The sequence below is a fragment of the Pieris brassicae genome, chromosome 8 (genome assembly GCF_905147105.1).
Source record: "Pieris brassicae chromosome 8, ilPieBrab1.1, whole genome shotgun sequence".
NCBI classification, from domain to species: Eukaryota; Metazoa; Arthropoda; class Insecta; order Lepidoptera; family Pieridae; genus Pieris; species Pieris brassicae.
Genome location: NC_059672.1, coordinates 14,466,412 through 14,487,566, shown reverse-complemented (window position 1 = coordinate 14,487,566; position 21,155 = coordinate 14,466,412). Strand labels below are relative to the sequence as shown.

The 21,155-nt window shown below is 31.0% G+C and overlaps 2 protein-coding genes across 3 annotated transcripts; both read right to left on the bottom strand.

The window, feature by feature from the left end:
* Nucleotides 1-36: 36 nt before the first annotated feature.
* Nucleotides 37-7,911, bottom strand: LOC123713144 (alpha-tocopherol transfer protein-like). 2 transcript variants are annotated; one of them, XM_045666677.1, is made up of 8 exons: nt 7,834-7,911; nt 7,466-7,566; nt 7,146-7,251; nt 3,566-3,725; nt 2,310-2,427; nt 1,519-1,653; nt 706-919; nt 37-239 (listed from the first exon to the last, which is right to left on the bottom strand). In XM_045666677.1, exons 2-8 carry the CDS (start codon nt 7,547-7,549, stop codon nt 85-87), a joined length of 972 nt encoding a protein of 323 aa, XP_045522633.1. In that variant the 5' UTR covers nt 7,550-7,566; nt 7,834-7,911; the 3' UTR covers nt 37-84. The 2 variants fall into 2 exon arrangements, with proteins under 2 accessions (XP_045522633.1, XP_045522632.1); XM_045666676.1 differs by having other exon boundaries at nt 7,466-7,552; nt 7,834-7,906.
* Nucleotides 7,912-11,003: 3,092 nt separating this feature from the next.
* LOC123713225 lies at nt 11,004-19,120 on the bottom strand. Its single transcript, XM_045666805.1, has 6 exons — nt 18,616-19,120; nt 15,444-15,600; nt 13,739-13,856; nt 13,035-13,169; nt 12,644-12,857; nt 11,004-11,509 (listed from the first exon to the last, which is right to left on the bottom strand). Exons 1-6 carry the CDS (start codon nt 18,776-18,778, stop codon nt 11,355-11,357), a joined length of 942 nt encoding a protein of 313 aa, XP_045522761.1. The 5' UTR covers nt 18,779-19,120; the 3' UTR covers nt 11,004-11,354.
* Between the last annotated feature and the right edge of the window lie 2,035 nt (nt 19,121-21,155).

The following is a 21,155-nucleotide window of genomic DNA, read 5'->3' as shown; positions in this document are numbered from 1 at the left end:
TATTTTTTTTTATTTAAAATTGAAATTGTTATAAAATAAAAGTGTGACAAAAATTTATTCATAAGTTTAGTTTTATCTGTTTTGTTAATCAACAGTTAATAATCTGAAAGTTCCAGGCAATCCTGCGCAGTCCTCATTAAATTTGTCTTTCGATCTTAAGGATTCATCGGTCCCAGCACTGTTTATATGTTTAATGTATTCTTTATGTTCATCCGTTGAAAGAATATCCACCCACTCATCTGAAAAGCATTTTATTAAAAAACAATAGCAATAACAAAGATCAGTATTTATTAACACTTGAATAAACAGAAAGTCTAACGATACCCTGTATTATTACGATAGCGAAATTATTTGAATAAATTTGCTTGCCTTCAGGCACCAAAACAAGTAAAAATAAATCTAATATTAGGCTTTCTCGATTGTTTAATGCGTAGTTGAGACTAAAGATTGCATCTTTAAAATGGGTATTTATTTCCAATATACATTTTATTTATTACACAGTTCAAGCGGAGACATGTAACGTTCTTGTTTGTATATTACGTTAATTACTTCTACGCTTGCAACTTAAATTAACTTAATGGAACTTATAAGTCTGGTGCATTATTCTGACGCATATTGCACGGACTTATAGAAATGCTGGTACATAAAATAATGAAATAAAAAAACTACAGCCATTAAAAAAATAACTTTGAAATAAAAATTTACCAAATAGCTCCTTCATAGATCGTTCGTTCCCGCCAAAGTCTGATGGTAACACATCCTTCTCTATGATTTTATGTAATTCAATGCGTGTTTTGTGGACGTGCATCCGAGCTGCGATTTTTGGCTTCAAGACCTGTTTGAAAATTGTGAGGAGGGCATCTATTGCTTTACTTTGTGATATGAAGTGGATTCCTTTGATTTTCATACCGTATCCATCCTAAAATTGTATGATTGATGTAAAATGTACGCAGGATATATTATCCAAATGTTCCGTGTATTTGTTACACGGCTGGAAGATGTTGGCTGGCATATATCATTTTCTATCGCGATTGTAATACGAATAAAAATTAATGTTAAGAAGTAATAGAAGAAAATCGTTAAATTATGAATAAACGATGTTGCTATGTTACTAATCTGTACTTAATTACTAAGACTATCTCTATGTATAGAAATAATTAGGTATTGAAAACTTTGAGGTTCAATAGCGGTTAGCGACTTAAATGGCTTGCTGGTTAGTTAAAGTAAGTGCCACAGAGTATGCAATAGACGATATATATAATTTAAATAAGTCTAAAAGATGTATAATGAATAATATTTTGAGTTCCTGAAATTTCCCAATGGGCCAGCAAACACAGTTCTGTTTTTCTTCGAGTACTTCGTTTGTTTGTCAAGAACGTATGGGATATTGTTTTTAAGTCTTGACTCTGAATCTTACATTAAGATATGCTTGTATCCTCATGATGTTTTCTTCTACTTAACCATGAATTGAACACACTTAATATAATATTAGTAGAAAAATATCAATATCATTCATACCATAAATATTGACATGACTTGTCGTATTTCAAGTAGATTGATCTTGGATATGCAATCCATGAGGTTACAGTCTGTTAGATCTGCTATCATTCTAAAACTTCCCACATAGTCATGACTTTTCGCATATTCGGCCATCTGAAAAAATATTATTTTTGTTATCTAAATGATTTTCTAACGCTACTGGTGCTGCCACTAACAGGTGATATAATTTCATCTGGAGTCGAACCCAGGGCCTGCAAGTTATATATGTGCATGATTTTTAAATACTAAATTTGTATTTGAAGTGAAACTTCTTTATCGGTGTTGTACAAAAATTTACCGTCACATTTTTCGGTTACGCGTCACATTAATTGTAACGTGTTTTTGTATATATTATAAATCTTACACTTCACCTGTGTAAATTTAAATCATAATTTTGAGGACATAAACAAAATCGTTGAGCTGCTTTTAATCGTAAGGTTTACTACAATGATACACTGATAGTCATCATCAAAATATCATATTTGTATGAATCAATCAATAATACAAAGCGCACTTAATAGTAGGTATTAGACTTATAAGCGACAAATCATGCGGTGAGTTTTTGCTTGAGGAACTTCAGTTAAAATAATCAAACCTATATATCTTTTTAAAAATTCTTTCTACGCGAACAATTCGCTGAAATTACAAACCATTAGACAACGTGATCATGTAGATCAGTCCACGGACGGAAGAACTATGCTTGAACACAAAATACACTAACTGTAAACCTCCTTCGAAATAAAAGACAATATCAAGGAGGTTTTACTTACGTGAAGACAAAACTTAAAATATTTAGTATAAGTGCTTGAATCTTCAAATACATCAACGACCTTTGTTACAATTACTCTGTAGTGTTCTTTCGTTAGTTTTGGTAACATCGCCAAGTATCTGAAATCACAAAATCGGAATGGATATTAACTTTGTAATTAAATAATGAGTACTAGGTTAGAAGTAGTTTATTAATAATGTAAATTTACTTGCTTTGATGTGAGAATATTACTCATGCAGGCTCTAATATAAGCTAAGCATCAATTATTTTAATAGTTCTCATCTCTTCTCTCCCATATTATGTCTAAACCTGACATTTATGTTTAAAAAATCCTACCTTCACCTTGTTTAATTTAATAATGTATTCAATTTACTTTAGAAAACTATTAACAATCACTCACTCTCTTAAGTCTTAAAACATTAATTACACGTCATAACTGTTAACTATCAATTACCGCAAAATATGCAATATTTTTTTATATGTTATCGTAACGTAAGTATGAACTCTAAGGCTGACATTTGGCAGTAGACAATTTTGTAAAACGTTAAAAATCGCGGTCAAGTCAAGTTTACAGTATATAGTATGTATTCAAAACATGTTCTTGTCAAACTTCCATTAGTCTGGTTTCTATTGTTATTGGTAATATTACAGAGAAAAAACTTTACCAGGCCATAAAAAAAAACTTTTTTTTAATCTGTGAAACCAGAAATGTAATAATGTATTCAATGCATCATTAAAACTAGAGAATATTTCTTAGGTGGCGTGACATCTAGCCTTGTTCTTGTAGCCGATTCCTATCAATTGGACTAGACTAAGCCCTAAAAATGTTAGACTTTGACCGTCTCTGAATACAAATAAGTGAGTGTTGAGTTTATTTTCTGAATCTTACCTTAAGAAACATAAATAGAATAACATAATTTTAAAAAATTGCGATATCTGTTTTTTTTACAATATCGCGCGTTTTTTTAGTCTAGGACTAGTGAAACCTCTTTCTCTCTTATCGCGCTTTGTTCGTTTGGCGGCATTTTTAATAGGTAAAATTGCAATTAATGATTCGATTTTTATGTAGATGTAGAAGCTCTACTTGGAATAAATTAATTGTATTTTGTTTTTATCACTAATCACAAACAATTAATACGCTTGTCTGATATTAAAGTTTTGTTGGAACTTTAAATGGTAACGTCAAATATATTTACTTCAAAAAATTAAGACATAAATATTTGCATCAAAATAACTGAAACTTGAATAAATACTTACATGGATTTTCTTAGGTCAATTGCGAGTTCTTTTCTCACATCATAAGTATCAAAAAATTGTGGCATTAGAGTCTTCATCGTACAGACTTTGTCGAATTGTTTCTTTGCTCTTTCGACCGACCCCTTTGTGCCAACTATTGATGTTTCTAGGTAAAAATCAGCTAAAAATAAAAAAGATCTCTTCATTTTTTCTTTTATTATTTAATCTGGATAACTTAAAGCCCAAAGGCTTTTTTTATCTTAGGACAAATTGAATACAATGATTACAAATAGAGTATATCGTACATAAAACAATTTTAACAACACTGTGGAATATTATTTGAAAGGAATTCATTTCGTACATATTCATTTAGTGGTGTATTTAGTCATTGAAATTGGGAATAGGACATTTCTAATTGAGTTTTAATAATAATTTTTATGTATACATTTAAGTATTAAGCCCTATTAAATCGTCGTCGACTTTTGTAAATTTTCGACATCCTTTTAAGGATCTTAAAGCCCTACTCAAAGAGGAAAAAATTATCTGTGATAACAATTTAATATATTTTACTAAATTAATTTTGTAACTGTATTTCAACAATGAAACTAAATATTTGATTATAGTTATTAACAGATATTTTACTGTACTAAACTGACGCGCTTGAGTATGTCAAAATGGCGATATTTTTTGCACATTCTAGTCACGAGTGAGTTTGCGTCACATCCAAATCGTCAGATTATTAGATTAGATTTTGTTTAGATTCACTTAACACCCCCTTAGAAAATCTGACGCGCTCGATATATATATTTTTTTAATTTTTAACCCTTACGTACGACTACGCAAACAATCAGATTAACATACGTACATTATTAAAAATACGAAGAACATGGATACTATTAATATCTGACGCGCTCGAGTATGTCCATGGCACAGTTGTTTTTAACATTTTTGAAAGTCTATAGCCGGTCCTCCCACCGATGAAAAGGTATACATTACATAACATTTTTCTCTTATAATTATCTAAGCTTCGCAACCCAATAAGTATGTATGACGCTCGAGTAAATCCCCATTTAGCATCGTCGGCTCCCCTACTCCAGACATATAACCCGATTGGAGCTCTGCTGACCTGGACGAGAATTATAATGATGATAATAGTAAATAAATTATTTGTGTCGTCCTGATAACACTCTTAACTTAGCTAATTATGTATATATAGATAAATTCTTTGTTAGAGAGCAGCTGCAAAGTTAATTAGTAATTTAATGGATATCAAAGTGTAAATAGTAAAATCGAGAATGTTATTAGAAATTATTTTACTATAGTAATAAAACAAATATGTAAATTTTGCTGGTTTTTAGGAGTAATTTCTCGATATACTGATGCCATACATTTTTTTTATATATAATAAATAGCCATTTAACAAACGTGCTAGTATATATAATATATATCCCATATCCATTTAGAGCCGATATACTTTTAAGGTACTGCTATCGGTGACATTTAAAGGCTATTGTCGAGTTTGAAATGAAATTATTCATAATTAATACAAAGCGTATTCAGGTTATATCAAACATACTCAACATTTGGTACTTCTGTAAAAACATTTCTGTAGCCGATTAATTTATTGATCGACGAGTTAATTGTATTCTGCGCCCTTTGTGTATCCGAAGATCATATTACTGTGAGAGGACCGATAGATTGATTTCATTTCCCATAAATTATGTAGACGTTTTTGTTGTTCTGTCATGTTTTGTCATGACATAATCGTTATATATTATAACTATCGGTCCAGCCGTTTAATAAGAGTTTTACTACAAACACACGCACAGAAGATTTATATATGTAAAGATGATATTTATTTAATTATATCAACGTTTAGTGAGTTAGCGACAATTTGGTATTATTTAAAAAAAAGGAAAAAAAAACTATCCCTATAGTTGGGCATGTACCGCATACCAACGTTATAAGATATGCGTGTTCTTTGTCATCAACACATTAAGGATACCATTAGTTATATACCACGTTGCATCATGGCCACCCTTTTCCTGATTATGGCATTAAAACCATCAGTTTAGGTGTCGGAAAACACACCTGACGTACTGCAGAACCTCGGCAAGTCCAATAGCAATTTTAACACGTTAAACTGAATAGTAGGAGCGTATTTAAGACCTTCTGGTTAAACTAGCCCGTAGGCTGCATCAATAAAATGACTAATCACGTCATATCGTTTACGTCACACGTCACACCCGGGCCAGATGTATTATTATGATTTATTCCATGTCATGAAAATGGTGGTTGCAATAAAAAAACACATTGAATTTATGACCACTCCCTTGGCTCTTTTTAAGTCTGTCAAAAAAAACAGTCGGAGACTTTCTTTCTCGTTCGTCTCGTCTATTTTAAACAGCATTCTACACTTTCGTCTACTTATGAATACTTCTAACTATTTTATCTGATAATATTTTAATCTATCGAAATGTCAGTATACTATCTATACTAATTACGTTATATTGTAAAATAAATTGATTTACGTTGCTATACCCAACATATTTATTTTATCATTAAAATCTTTTATTTTTATATAATTTTATATCTTGGACAAGAGAAGCGTAACCAGTTGCTAGGGCCGCGGGTATTAACCACAAAAATAATCAATTACTGACCCAAAGCAAAATCAAACTACCAGACAAAACTACAATAAGATCTTCTTTGCCGTAGAAATTATGGTCAATTACGCACAACTATGCTACAGAAGGGGTTTTGAAGGCTGTTTTTCCACATTATGCAAAAATAATCTGATTAAAAAGTCCACGTTTTAGTATTTTGCGGGTATCAGACCAAAGATTGTACCGCCAGTTATATTTTGCTTTTAATTTTTTAATAGGTGAAGCGACTATAATGTAATCATAGAACAATCGATCAAATCAGTTCTTAATACCCAAAAGGAATCAATCATCTCTTAATAGACAAATATATCAAGATACTGTACTTAATAAATAGATAAATAATAACTATAGATCACGATAATTATTATGAATTACATTTCTTTTTTCGGCAAATCTTATCATATTATACAAAGGATTAAAAAATAATATATATAATCGATTTCTCGTTAGGCTATAAATAAACTTTTAACATTATTAAGGAATGTGTAATTTTAAAATACATATGATATTATAGAATGTTATAGTTTTTTTAAGGAATGTCTGATTAAAAGGTAATTAAAGCTCTGGCGTATATGTAAGTATTATTATTATCTGTACAACCCTATCAGTACGACATCAGGCACCCTAATGGTTTAAACGATTTTTAGGACTTAGATGGGTTGGATTCTTTGCGATGTTTTCATTCACCGATCGAAAAGTTATTTTATGCACACCCGAGACGCCTACCTCACGATATCCAGGGTTCAGCGCCTAGCCACTAGGCTAAAACTTCCCCATTACTATAATGAAACTTATTTATTTTGATTGACACTGGACTTTACTATACACACACCTTAACAAAAAGGAACAATAAATTAACTAATGAAAGTTAAAATAAATTATTTAAAGTCGCCGAATTAAATAATTATACCAAAAAAGGTCACAATTGTACTTACGAAAATCTTTTTTTATAAAATGTGGCTGTTGTTTTATCCATTCTTTTAATATATTCACAGCACGTTTCATTTCACCCGGTTTCTCCAAGTTGATTTCTTTGCGCACCTGAAAAATATAAGTTGTCAAAGTTAATGTAAACCAAACAAAACTATGGTACCACTTCGTCTGGAATAGGCTAACATCCGAATATTCCAATCCTATTTTTACATTAATGTACAACTTACAAACGAATGAGATCTCTTAATAAAACTTTAATTAATTAGATTTTTATTTCTTATTTTAATAATGTAAAAAAAAACTCATTAGTAATATAACTTACCTGGTATAAGGTGTCTGGATGTAGTTCCAATATTCTATCCTTCGGTATGAACTCCATAGTGCTTCCAGGTTGAATGCTTTGCATATACTGCAAGTAGTTTCCTTAATAATAATAATATATTGGTATGTGGGAAGGGCGTATTATTTATAACTACAAAGATATTTTTTAAAATTCAGGTTTACATTTATTGTGAAAATTTTAAAGATTCGCGTATTTTAATTTAATAAGTGAGATTTGTATTGACATATTTTGGTACGGAATTTTTGGTGTGTTTTGCACACACACTTGAAGAAATACGTAATTGTAAATAGTTGACATATTTTTCTTAAACGTTTAATAGATTATATATATTAAAGGTATATAATTACCTTTTGTTTAATAAATTTTATTAAAAAATTCACGACACTTGTCACTACTAGTCGAAACTATATGATGTATATTCTGACAGGATTCTTATCCGGAAAATAAACTCGTTTCTAAATATAAAATCGAGATAAATCTAAATGTTTTATTTTGTTCAATACTTAATATTTTTGTATTTTTGTTTAGCATTTAAAATTACAAAATGTACGAGATTATCTTTAGCATTTCCTTATTGACCAAGTAATAAAAAAAACATCTATAAAAATATATGTATCAATAAGACGTGATAATATATATATATTTTTATCAGAGATATACTGTGATATTTGTATTAGTACAGTAGAAAATTAACATCAATAATAATTTAATTTCTCTAAGAGAAGTTATAATTATAGCAATAAACTTCGGAAATAACTTTCGTTGTATGAAAGTTGTGGAATATAGATTGCACACACATAAATCTCCAGTGTATATGGCAAGTCTCATTATAAATTAGCCGTCGTGATGCAGTCGTCCTTGATACCTAACAAACAAATTAACTATTAAAAGTAGTGAAATAAGTAGGTACGTAACACCAAAGTATACGAGATCATTTAACACATAATTCAAGGCAAAGTTGTGGATCGAACTAAGTATGGTCCTGGTCGCGGACGCACGTCACTGTTCAGAAAAGTGGTACCCCATATTAAAATAGCCATGATGAACGCCAACCTTCGAAAGAAGATGGCACTGAACAATAAGTGAAACATGGAATATGTTTGCAACATTTCCGTGTCATTTCGGTACCTCTCGCATTAATTTCTTCTATTTATTAATAATTATAAAAGTTAACTATTATTGACATAAGTCGACACTTCAACTTAGTATCAGCTGTTTCCGTTCCGTTTGTAACGCCTGATGAAATTTAATATACTTCTTTTATTTAGAACACAATGCTCTGAATTGTCAAAAGTGGTCAAGTTCGAAAAAATGTTTTAACATTTTCAATTTCTATTCATTCATTCTAAACTAAAAATACCATCCTAAAGTACCACTGTCATGTTAATAAAATGCTCTGAGCATAAAACAATGTAATTCATAATTTATAACAAAATATGGTTGTGCCAAAATTGATCTAGCGCAGCTGAGAAGTGCGGGGTCACTAGGGAGCCTGTGTTGTGGGTGACTATTACAGCTGTACATGTACATGGTGGTAAAAAAGTAATATTAGTGATATAGAAAAATATTTTTTAAGAAACAGTTGTCTCAATGTTAAATATAATTCTAAACAAATCGTGGAAGACCTTAGCCGTATGCGTATGTGAATGTGTGTGTGTAGTGTATATGAAAGTGTGGCTGAGAAATGTTATTAGCGTGTGTCACAGTGCTAATCACTTCACGTCACTATAAATGCCCGATAAAATATCACTATCAATTTTTCGCAACGTTTTTTGCGGCTTACGTTAGTAACCAAAATTACGCAATAATATAAATATGTTAATTTATTTGTATCTACCTTAAGAGCGGGCCTAAATCTATCGAAGTTTATGATTTCTCTCGCACGTCTCCTTCCGCCTGCTTTAGTGACAAACGCAATCACCGCGGCGCAAAACGGTCGTGCATACTTAGAACTCGAAAGCATTTTGAACGGTTATGCAACACAAAATAATAGCTCTCGGCCAAACTAATCTGCTGAAATTCAATTAATTGAAAAAAAACGAAATTAGAAAAAAGTTAGAGGTGACTTCCTGTTTTTTTTATTATCGAGGAATTTATATTGTGTTTTTACTAGCAATTTTATTAAATATTGTATGTTTCATGGGTATTTAAATAAGGAACATATTTATTTTTATCCACGAAACACTGAATCGTTCTTTTTATAAGTTTCTTTATGTTTTTCGCGTGTAGTTTCCCAACCGTTTACTTGAAACTGGCATAAAGTTAAAACAATTGCCATAATATTAAAAAAAAAACACTGAATCGTCCGTCTCATCTCCCATTTGGGCATACGCTTGCAAAGTTCTGAAACCCTGTGACGCGGACATAGAACCTTGAATTAGCAAGTCAGGCACAGGTTCTCAATTACTACGTATGTTGTGACGTGCCTATTTCAATTATTATCTCAATGGCAAAGCCTTTCAATTTCGCTGCTAAGGTATATGTTGTGTTTGTCTGGTAGTGTATGAAGTACTTTCAGTTTCACTCCTGCTTTCGATGTTGTGCCATGTTTCGTAAAATATAATTGATCATATAAAATAAATTGATATAATTGATTGATTCTGGTGGCTGCTTTTGCTTGCTGCATTGAGATACTTATTCGTTGGAAAGCATCAGTTATGGAGTCACCTACAAGGTGACATTGTACAAGGCATCCGACTGTGCATGACCTACGCTAGCGTAGTCTTCGCGCCATTTCCACAGCCTACAGGTGATTCAGTCGCTTCAGATCTAGGCCCGAAGGAGATCCTAACATGACAACGGATCTGGATGATCCGCGCGGCCAATATTAGATATAAATCAGATTAGGGTAAACAATTAACTTCACCGTGGCGTGGATCATCGTGGATCGTTTACTTCATACTTCGCTCACTCAAGCCGAAGTCCGAGTCTCACAGGTTCTCATTCAGGCTGAGCTACGCTCGCCAGAACAACCTGAGCTGAGCTGCAAATGCCCTTAAGACCAACTGCGAGATACCATACAAAAAAAACTCTCGAGTCACATACAACATAAAACTGTAACTAACAGTTTTTCCCTCTGTCGGATTTTTTGACCTGAGACAGCGGAATTGCGTCGGTTGTATGTTAATTATCTTGCAAATAATAAAATTTTGCTTATCAACAAGCGTAGCAGTTTTTTGTGCAATGAATTTATTATTATAATAATTAGTGTTCTAGTATCAGACAATTCTAGTTTGTTCAAGAACCTCCAATCCTGTAATGACTTAGATAACATTACGAAATTTTGTATTTAGATCTGTACGTGAGGTGTTGCGCACTTAATTAATTATTTTTTTATTTTGATAATATAAAACTTCTTTTCAAACGGAAACATTCCTTCTTTTAAGAATTCCAGTATGTTTAATGAATTCATTGGCAGAAATATCAATATATATATATATATATATATATTGATATAACATATCTAAATAACGTCATAGTAATAATAATAATTTATTGCAAGAATATGGTACAAAAATATTATAGTGGTATAATCGGAAGCTGCCACAAATAATGGCGTGCATATTTGTCTTAAAAGGAATTTTAGATTTTATTATGAGTCATATCAATTAGTGAATTATGTTATTTGAACAAAGTTCTAAAGATCGTACTGCTCAATCGCCTTTCATTATCTTATGTATTCATAAGATCATATTATTTCTATAACGAGTCGTATATTTAATATCCCAAATCAGTATATTATGCTTTGATATAAAAATGAAATACAATAAGATAAACACATATAAAAAAATCTTACATATCTAGTGCTAATTTAACTATCAATATATTTGAAGTGCAAATATACTATATATATAACTATTACATTTGTTTAATCTAAACTTAAAACTCTAAAAGTTCCAGGCATTCCCGCATATTCCTCATTAAATTTACATTTCGGACGGAAGCTTTCATCAGTCTTGGCATTGTCCATATCTCGAATATACTCTGTAAAATCTGGTGCACGCAGAACTTCTCCCCATGTCTCTGAAATTTTAGATTTTAAAAATATCTGGACTTTTATATATATTGCTGACCAAATGGGAACTAACTGACGGGATACACATACATACACATATATACATTAAATTAATTTAATTAAAAAATATACGTGAAACGTAAAATAAGTATAAGTGTTTTCTTCGTGATAGATAATCTGAACGATTATCTGTCGAATTATATACTTAGATTTAGAAGACATTAACTTAAAACTTAGACTGTAATTTAATTATATGTGCACAGCTTATTAAATCAATCACAATTTTTTTGTTTTTATTATTTATTAAGCCGGTTGGCATAAGGGCGGTTACAGAATATAATTTTTTTAAGCGAGTATAAGCTCGTCTTTGGAAGCGCATGTAGGCATGCCTTTTGGTACACGCGAACCTCGTACGAGCGTTGACGCACATCGAAGCTCGTATAAGTTCGCTGTTCTGGGTAGAGTGTATTAAAGTTACCGGTTCTTTGTCTTGATGCAACTATCGATCACACCCAGCATATTTATCGTCTTCTCAGTCGACGGGATAAGTAGCGTAAATAGCAATGTATCTTCGTCAGAATCCAGGATGATACTGACACGACTACCGATTCGATCAAACACGCCGAAATTTTCCAATTTACGCGTGTCCGCTTCTTAAATCACGTATTGTTCGTGTGCGTCTATGCTCACCACCGTATATGCGCAGAAAAATACGCTTGTCTGTAACCGCCCTCATGGTGCTAATGTGTTATGCGTTTCATAGCAAATGTAAAATTGTTTTCTGTGGTAATGGAGAAGAACGTGCAAAAAAATAATGAACAATTAAAGAAAAATCAAAACCAACTACGCACAGAATAAGAATTTAAATCGAACTGTTCTATCAATCATAATTTTTCTTAAAATTTCCGGGAATATACTTGATAAATGAATTTTATATTCTTACATTTCTTAAACACATTCTAGTGACAAACATAATGGGAATTTATATTAAAATGAAAATCTTTCACTTGAACCTTAGACGGCCAAAAGCCTTAAACAAAGGGAATAAAATACGACTGACTAACGGTGGTATTGCGATTGTAGTGATACTGGAAGTATTAAACCAAGTGTTTAGTTTTTATTATATACAATGAATATCTTACCTCTCAAGTCTTTTACAGATGGCTCAGTACCGCCTAAATCTTCTGGTAAATACTCCTTTCCAAAAAGCTGTATTAGACTGTCACAATCTTTGTGATGCTGTAGCCGCTGTATTATCTTCGGTTTTAATAGCGTTTTTAAAATTGCAATCAAAGTATCCACAACCTTTGAGTTTGACACAATGTGAAGTCCTTTTATTCGTAATCCATAACATTCCTGAAAAATGTATAATGATTAAGATTTTTTGTATACATATCATTATCATATCATATTTATATGCTATTATTATATATAAGTAATTAGCTAGTAACATAAAACATTAAATAGCTTTAACTTAATAGAAAATCATAAGATTTTTTTAATAAGCACCTAGTTTAATAATATTAAACTTACGACAATAATTGTAATAATTTGTCGTAACTCCATTGGATTCAAATTTTTTATAATATCAGAGACATTTGCCAAGCGTATATCAAAAATGCATTGATAACTTGCAACGTAGTCGTGTGCTTTCATGTATTCTCCAAGCTGAAAATAAACATTTAATTTTAGTTTATTTAAAAAAAAAAATCCTCTTTCATTGACTAATTAAAAAAACCTTTCTTGGGAAGCATTTCTTAGGTTTCTTTCTAGGTGGCGAATTTACGTGTTTTTACTTACTTGATAAGAACTATGGATGTTTACTACTTTTATTATTTCAAGTAGCTACGAAATGCTACACATTTAAATACAAGTTTATCGGATCACAGACCGCGAATCGGAATAGTCGCGCCGATTTACTAATGTAATCATTTCGCGTTTATATCTATTCAAATAGTATACAAAAGTTTATCATAGAGTTGATCTTTAAAACGGTTTTAATTTTGTACTAAGTCCCTGCAATAGCAATCTCGACGATTTTTTATGCTACTTTGATGTAATTTTCTCAATGGCGGTAATCGCAATCACCGTTGTTAGGAGTTACACAGTACCGTGTCATCACTTTGGCTACCACTATTTCATGTCCTATAAGCTTTGTTAGTATTGATGATTCATTACGTGGCACACTTGCAGAGTCTACATTCTCATTTTATGCTTATATACTATAAAAACCTTACACATATTCCGAATCTGTAAAAGTTAAGCAACTGTGCGGAACTCGTGACAGTTCCTTTACTTTTTAGCACCAATATTCTGTAATGTTCTTCTGTAAGCTTCGGCATTACGATGGCTGATCTGAAATTAAAGAAATTTGTATTTTATCGATAAGTCAATAGGTTTGAAAACTCAGTATTGTACCGCAACATCCTAATGGGGTATTGGGCGTACACATATCTGTGTTTGTTTATTTTTCCGAACCTGAATATTGTTTTGCAGATATCAAACAGCGCTTCTGGGTTACATAGAATGTTAATAACCATGTGTGTGTTTTATTTGCTAGTCTTTCTAATAAGGGAAACGATAATATACATTATCATATCAATAGAACACACATTTATTTTATAGCCTTCCAACTATGGTTTTTCAGATACTGTACACTACTACAACAAATAATTCATAGTGTCGTCACTCCGAAGCTTGTTGACAGGTTTGCGTTAATGTGGTTTTAGTTAGCCTTACTTGAAAGAATAATTTCACTGTATTATCGTCACTATAATTTGAATTTAATTTACACTTCGTTCTAAGTTACACGTGGTTGGCTATGCTAACACCAAAAGTTAAAAAAGTAGAAATAATTAAATTTCACGGTATTTCGTTGACTACTAAAATAAATTAAATTTATACTTTAGCCTCAATAACACGTGGTAATAATGATATTGAATTGTAGCTTATATGACACGTTTGTTGGTTTACCATAGCAGTGCCGTCTATGGATTACTTACTCAATCCAGTTGAAAAGTATCCACATCTGTTAGAATCTTTTGGAGTTAACATAGTCATATATTGTGACTGTCAATTAATTGTAGACAAATAATTTGCAATAAAATAAAATTGCGACTATAATTAAAGATCTAAGCTAATCTCTCTTAAGTTGGACCAGACTGCTCACGGTGTGCCAATTTAATTTAAAATCGGTTGAGTAGTTTAGGAGTCCATCGCGGACAAACATCGTGACAGGAGATTTATGTATATTAAGATGTAATTATTTAAAATTGCACAGATTGACTTCACCAGTTCAACAGCTGTCTCCCTCAATTGAGGTTTTTCAGTCACTTTCTCCTTCACTCGCGACATTAACTTGAGTAGAAATCGTTGCACGTTCCAGAGTGAAGCTAATCTTCCTCAAATGCTTTTGATTGTTTTGTACTTATGTGTATTTTCAGGGACGGCGAACACTAAACTTCATTGGCGATGCAAAATTTAAGACAATATGTCGGTATTTGTCCATTAAAAATTCGGAATAAAAAGTATGTATTACCTAACAAAACAGCTCTGTATGTATTCTAAATAACGAATGCAACTCAAACACCGCACCAAATTGAAGAAACAGCTGTCCTAATATTGTAATAAAAAATGTATTTGCTATAAAATTTATTTTAATTTTATTACCACCTAAAAGTACATTTTTAAAGTACATTTAATAAAAATTATTACTAAATTTTTATGTATAATCTTAAAATTATGTGTTACCGTATGAGATACATTTATTAACTTTTTTGTATAACGTCTCAAACTGTTTTTTTTCTGTGAAACTCAGTCTCCTGAACAAATAAATGCATAGTTTTATATAATTAAAATAATAACACAGCTATAACAACATTGTCGGTGCAAACGTTAATGCATAAAATAAACAAAAATATTTATTATTTTGCATTTACTTACCCAATATCGAAAACATTCGCAAAGTCTTTGGTAAAATCGGTGACACCAAAGAAGTGTGGTAACATAGTCCTCATAGTACATGCTCTATCAATTTGCTTCTTTGCACCTTCTACAGATCCCTTTGCTGTTACCATCGTTGTCTCTATGAAATGATCAGCTAAAAAAAATTGTAGGTCAATCAAATAAATGCAGATATTATTTCACATTATAATATCTTATCGTACGTTAATAAATACGTTCAAAAATGTCAGACTAATAAAATAGGTTGATTCAGAAGGTGTACTTCCAGCAATCGAGTTATTGGCACTTTTGAAATAAGGAGGAAGTTACCCCACTAATTAAAATAACCAGAGGAAACTAAGCTAAAGAAGCTAAAGAATACAGATTATCATTATATTATTTAACGTGCGTGAATATATTATATATAAAGTGAGTATTTTTAATCGTTAAAATTAAAATTAACATTCATTCCAAATCATTTTCCGTATAGTGATTATAACTATAAAAAATGATTAGCATTTATTACTCAATAAATGACAATTATTAATGCATTTGTTGGAATTCCAACCAAAATTAGAAAAGCAAAAAATATTAAATTACAAAAAAGGTAATATTCTTATTAATGATGTGAATTGGTGATGAAAACCTTGGCTCATACAGCAAAAAGTACAAATGACGTACAAATTATTGTTTTTTGCATACAATAAATACAATGCGACAGATTGTCATCCACTAAGGATTTACTATAGGGTTACGTTCCATATTTCCGGAATAATGGGACGTGGGTAATTATGATCATAGGTAAAACGGTAAACCGTGAAAGTTACAGGTCTTAAAAATAAAGTTACCATTATTAACAATGAAAATAAATTAACAATATTATTTTATTCGTAGAGGCGAAGTTGCCTACTTCGTGGTTACTACTCTTAGATTATGACACAAGATGACATTGTAAAATACTTTAATATGCAATAACAATCCAAGTTATAATAAAACAACTTTAGTAATGATGACTACATATTCCATGATGGATTCAGAGGAATATTATATATATATAATATTGTATATGTCAAAATATAAGTCTTAGTAAAAATATATACAAAATTAAGTAGTCAAAGGCGAACAAACCCAGTGAATTTTTTTTAAATACACTACACTAAATAAGATACTTGAGATCTTCTCTATTCATGGATACTTCTTTCTTAGAGTGTGACGTATCTAAGCTTAATTGTATTTCAAAATAAACTATGTGTGCTATTTACTTGAACTTGAATTTTAGTAGAGATGAATTTTTTACATGTCAATATAATAAAAAAATATTTCTTGAAAAGATTCTTTCAACTAAAATTATTTAATAATAGAAACATAATAATTTGCTGTCGATTGCGTGCTAAGATAACAATTTATTCTTTGTCATGTTATTGTCACCTTAATATGTTAGAGTAAGTTTCAAAGGCATTTAAGAAATTCAATTTTTAAGCTTAAAGTAAAGAAATCATGCTGTGTCGAACTCTTGTAAAGTGTTTATATTTGTTAAATAAAACTCCTGGTCCGGGCTATTGACAGAGAGTTGATAGAACTTGGGATTAAAAATTCTAACTGGCAGATTGTTAATTGAATGGTTTTCTGGATGTAAGGAGAAATATGTATAAACATATTAAATTCAAGTTTTAAACTTAATAAATAATCAAAAATCATCTAATTGTAAATAATCTGAACAATTCTCAATACACTTAAACACTCGTCAAAATGGGTCAATCCTTTTATTGCATTACGGCTGTGTCAGGAATGATTCGATCGTCTTGGTCCTGGCATTGTTAATGATAATATAGGCACGATAAGGTACTACTCGCATAAACTCAAAACAAACACATTTTCAAATGTCAAATTTTAAATAATACTTAACCACAGATAATATCACGTTTAGCTGTCAGTTGCGTTTTGTTTAACAAATTGCGTCTTGTTTATGTCACGTCACACGGAAAATCCGTCTTCTGGTTCTAAGCTACCTCCCCAATTTTCAGCCAAATCGGTTAATCCGATTTTGAGTTATAATTAGAGTAACTAACTACTACTTTCTTTTATATATATATATATATATATATATATATTAAGATTTTAGAAAAATATTATGACGAAGTCAGCTTGATAAACTCTAAATTTATTTATTTATTTCGAAATTTATTTCTTTACAAACTTACATATTCATTATCTTAAACAAATCAAGGCTTAAATATTCATCGTTATATGTCCGGGCTGCGCGACAATTAATATATTTAATCTACTACTTAGATGATGAATAAACCTATTATTTATACATTAAATCGATGAATATTTTTAGTACCTACAGTTTATTTAAACTCAAACAATTTGTATGACTCAAAACTTAAATTAAAAAGAGTGGCGGAGACTTTCTTGCCAGTTCTACTTGCCTGATCTACACCCTTGACTTGCGAACTGGTAGTAAATGTAAAGTTAGAATTGATTTAACTTCTTTTATGACGTTCATAAGTGTACTTCTATTACTTGTTTACTTATATGAATAAATTTATTTAAAATCGGATTTAATAGGATTATTTTTACATTCCCAACTTACGTAAATCATCACATTCAGATAAGGAAATGGTGTTGAAATGTAAAAAGCATCATAAATCAAATTATTAAATGAAGTAGCTCCATTGTCCAACTCGATAACTACGCTCGTCAGATGGACTACGCATCTATGGAATCTTGGAAAAGGAGTTAAGCAATGATGGAAATTCTGCAAAAGGGATAAACACCCAAAAGATGCGGTTCATATTGTTATCACTAATCAAATTCCATTTCTGTGGGCTTATCGATGAAATAACATATTACATTTGTAATTTTTTGACAACTCACATTTTAGGATTATGAATTTTCTTTCTATTAAGTTTTGTTACCTGTGAAATTATGTTTGTATCTAAGTATTACCGCATTAGAAGGCATGGATAATATTTGTTTGCCTATTTCAATGATGCCACACTAATGGATAGGTTTAAATTGGTACATTCCCAATTGTATTGAGACAAGTGAATTTTAAAATAGAACAAGTTTCTCTTTGATACGTTAACTAGAATTTGGGATTTCTGTTTTCATTCAAGATTTGATTGGATTAAAAATTTATTCAAAACTGAGTCTCCTATTTACTTACTGAAATTTTTCTTTTTAATATGGGGTTGCTGTTGTAACCATTCTTTCAAAATATTAACAGCATTCTTCATCTCTCCCGGTTTCCCTAAATTGATTTCTTCTCGTATGTGTTCCAATGTGTCTGGCTTTACTTTTAACACTTTATTATTTGGTATAAAATCCATTTTATTAATGTTGTAACGACTTACGCCTAGGACGTCCGATTAACAAATAGATGCTTTACTGTATTTGTACAGTTTTGTGGCACGTGAGGGAGGTCATTTTTATACACTACAACAGGACGATAAGCAAACGAAATGTGTGAGCAAAAGCGAACCCCGACAAATACGGAAATGTCTACAGTGTAAACATTTACATTGATCGAAATCCAAACACAATTATGAATTCGGTTTTGACAAAAATCTTGGAAAACATATTTACACAGTTTAGAATCATTTGAATTGTTACTGTCATAATTAATTTAGATGCTTTTACGTATCGTTACGGCTTAAAGTATTATATATTTCAGCAAGTGTATTCTAAATTATCGAATCAAACATTATAACATTTATTTGTTTGTCTATTTTACGGTATAGTTTTCTTCTTTTGATACATGATAATAACGTGAATCATAAAATGGTAAATCTAATGAATATCCAAATTAAATAACGTTTTTCTCATTGTATTACAAAAATATTGTGTATATCCCCAAAAGTGCTTCTTGCTGATGTCTTTAACTAAGGGAAAAGACTTTTGAATATAGTCCCAGAACCCCAAGGTAGTGTCTATTTTAACCTAACTTTAACAAAAGCTACAGACAATTGTCGTTAGATTTCCGTCTTCCATTAGGAAGAAGAAGGAATTAGCCTAATTTTTATTTAATGTTAAAAACAAAGATGATGGAAGAAGCAAAACTTAAACTCAAACTCAAACTCAAAATAACTTTATTCATATAGGTAAACAAGTACACTTTTGAACGTCAGAAAAGAAGTTAAATCAATTGTAAACTTTCATTTACTACCAGTTCGCAAGTCTAGGGCGTAGAGCGGGCAAGAAGAACTGGCAAGAAACTTTCCGCCACTCTTTTTAATCGCCAAGTTTTGAGTTATACAAATTGTTTGAACTGGAGCAAATCAATCCCAAGGATTATGATCATTTAAAATAGAATAGCGTGTAGTATTTTTGACTTTAAACTAATCTAAAACTAAGACTAATTGACACAATTTAAAAGAAATAAAATATAAGCGCTTAAAGGTGCGGTAATGAGATTTTTTTAAAACACACAATTTTTTTGTTTTTGTTATTAAATTTCTTACAAAAGATCCCTTACACAAAATAATGTAAAAATTTTAATAAAATCTTACATAAAACATTGAACCTTAATTAAAAATAATTACAACGTGTAACTGAACAATGATAAATTCACTGTATATTATTGATAATTATATTTGTTATCATAAGCTTAAGAAAATTTAATTAATATAATTGTTTACAATTACACAAATAGTCTTGTTGAATTAAGATTAAGCTTAAAAGTTGTATTGGGAACAAAGAAAAACTTCCATGTTTTGTGTTCATCTTTAGCCAACATGTTGAACGAGTTTATAGATAATTATGTATTTTAGTTAGCATACATTGTATAATTTGTATCTACCTACTATTTTTATTATTTCCTTAACGTGTTCCTAAAAGGTTTGTTCCGGTTATTTGAAATTTGTGGCTTAAAAAGTATAAAATAATGGCTTTTGATGAAAATGTGACAATTACACGTGGATGAGTTTATTTATATTCCATTGGCGATTGGATGTCGTGAAAAATAAAACACTAATGAGGCAGGCAAAAAAAGTATATATTATAAACCAACAGAAGGGTTTTTTATACCTTTTTCAGATCACAAGTATTGGAGCTTTCAAAATTTTGCGTATTCTAAATCTCTAACAAAAATTGAAAACTGGTATCAACACCAAAATGAGACTGATAAGGGCTCTAGTATTCCGTATCCTACTAGTTCTAAGAAGTAGAAAAGTAGACTATTTTGGCTCGAGATAGACAAAATATGATGCTTTTGAGATGTAATGCTGGAGGCGAATGCTCATAACACCGTGGACTGCGAAGCGCACCAATATCTATCCCGGCCCAACTCCGCATACGGACTCACCTGTCTACCTTATGCAGACAGGGAATTGTATCTTATTTCAGCCAAACAATGCGCAGAAGCTATGGGAACTTAAAAAACTGATCGTGGCTGGTAAACACAGAAGGCAAAAGATCACGTGACCGTTCAGCAAGCAGATGAACCAATAAAGAAAGACTTATCGTCACCAAATCGAAACAATGCCATAAGAGAGGCACTGGACGGAAATCGGTGGAAACGATCACAACGCTCAGACATGAGCTGCCGACTAAAGAGAGAGAGAGAGTATACAAGTGAACGTACGTACTTTCCTTAAGAATTAGAATTCGTAGAAATTATTTGATTTTTATAGCTACACGTATTCTTTTAGAATAGTACGTATATTTGTGCTTTTAGTTCTAAGAGTCGCCCACGTAGCACGGCCTAAG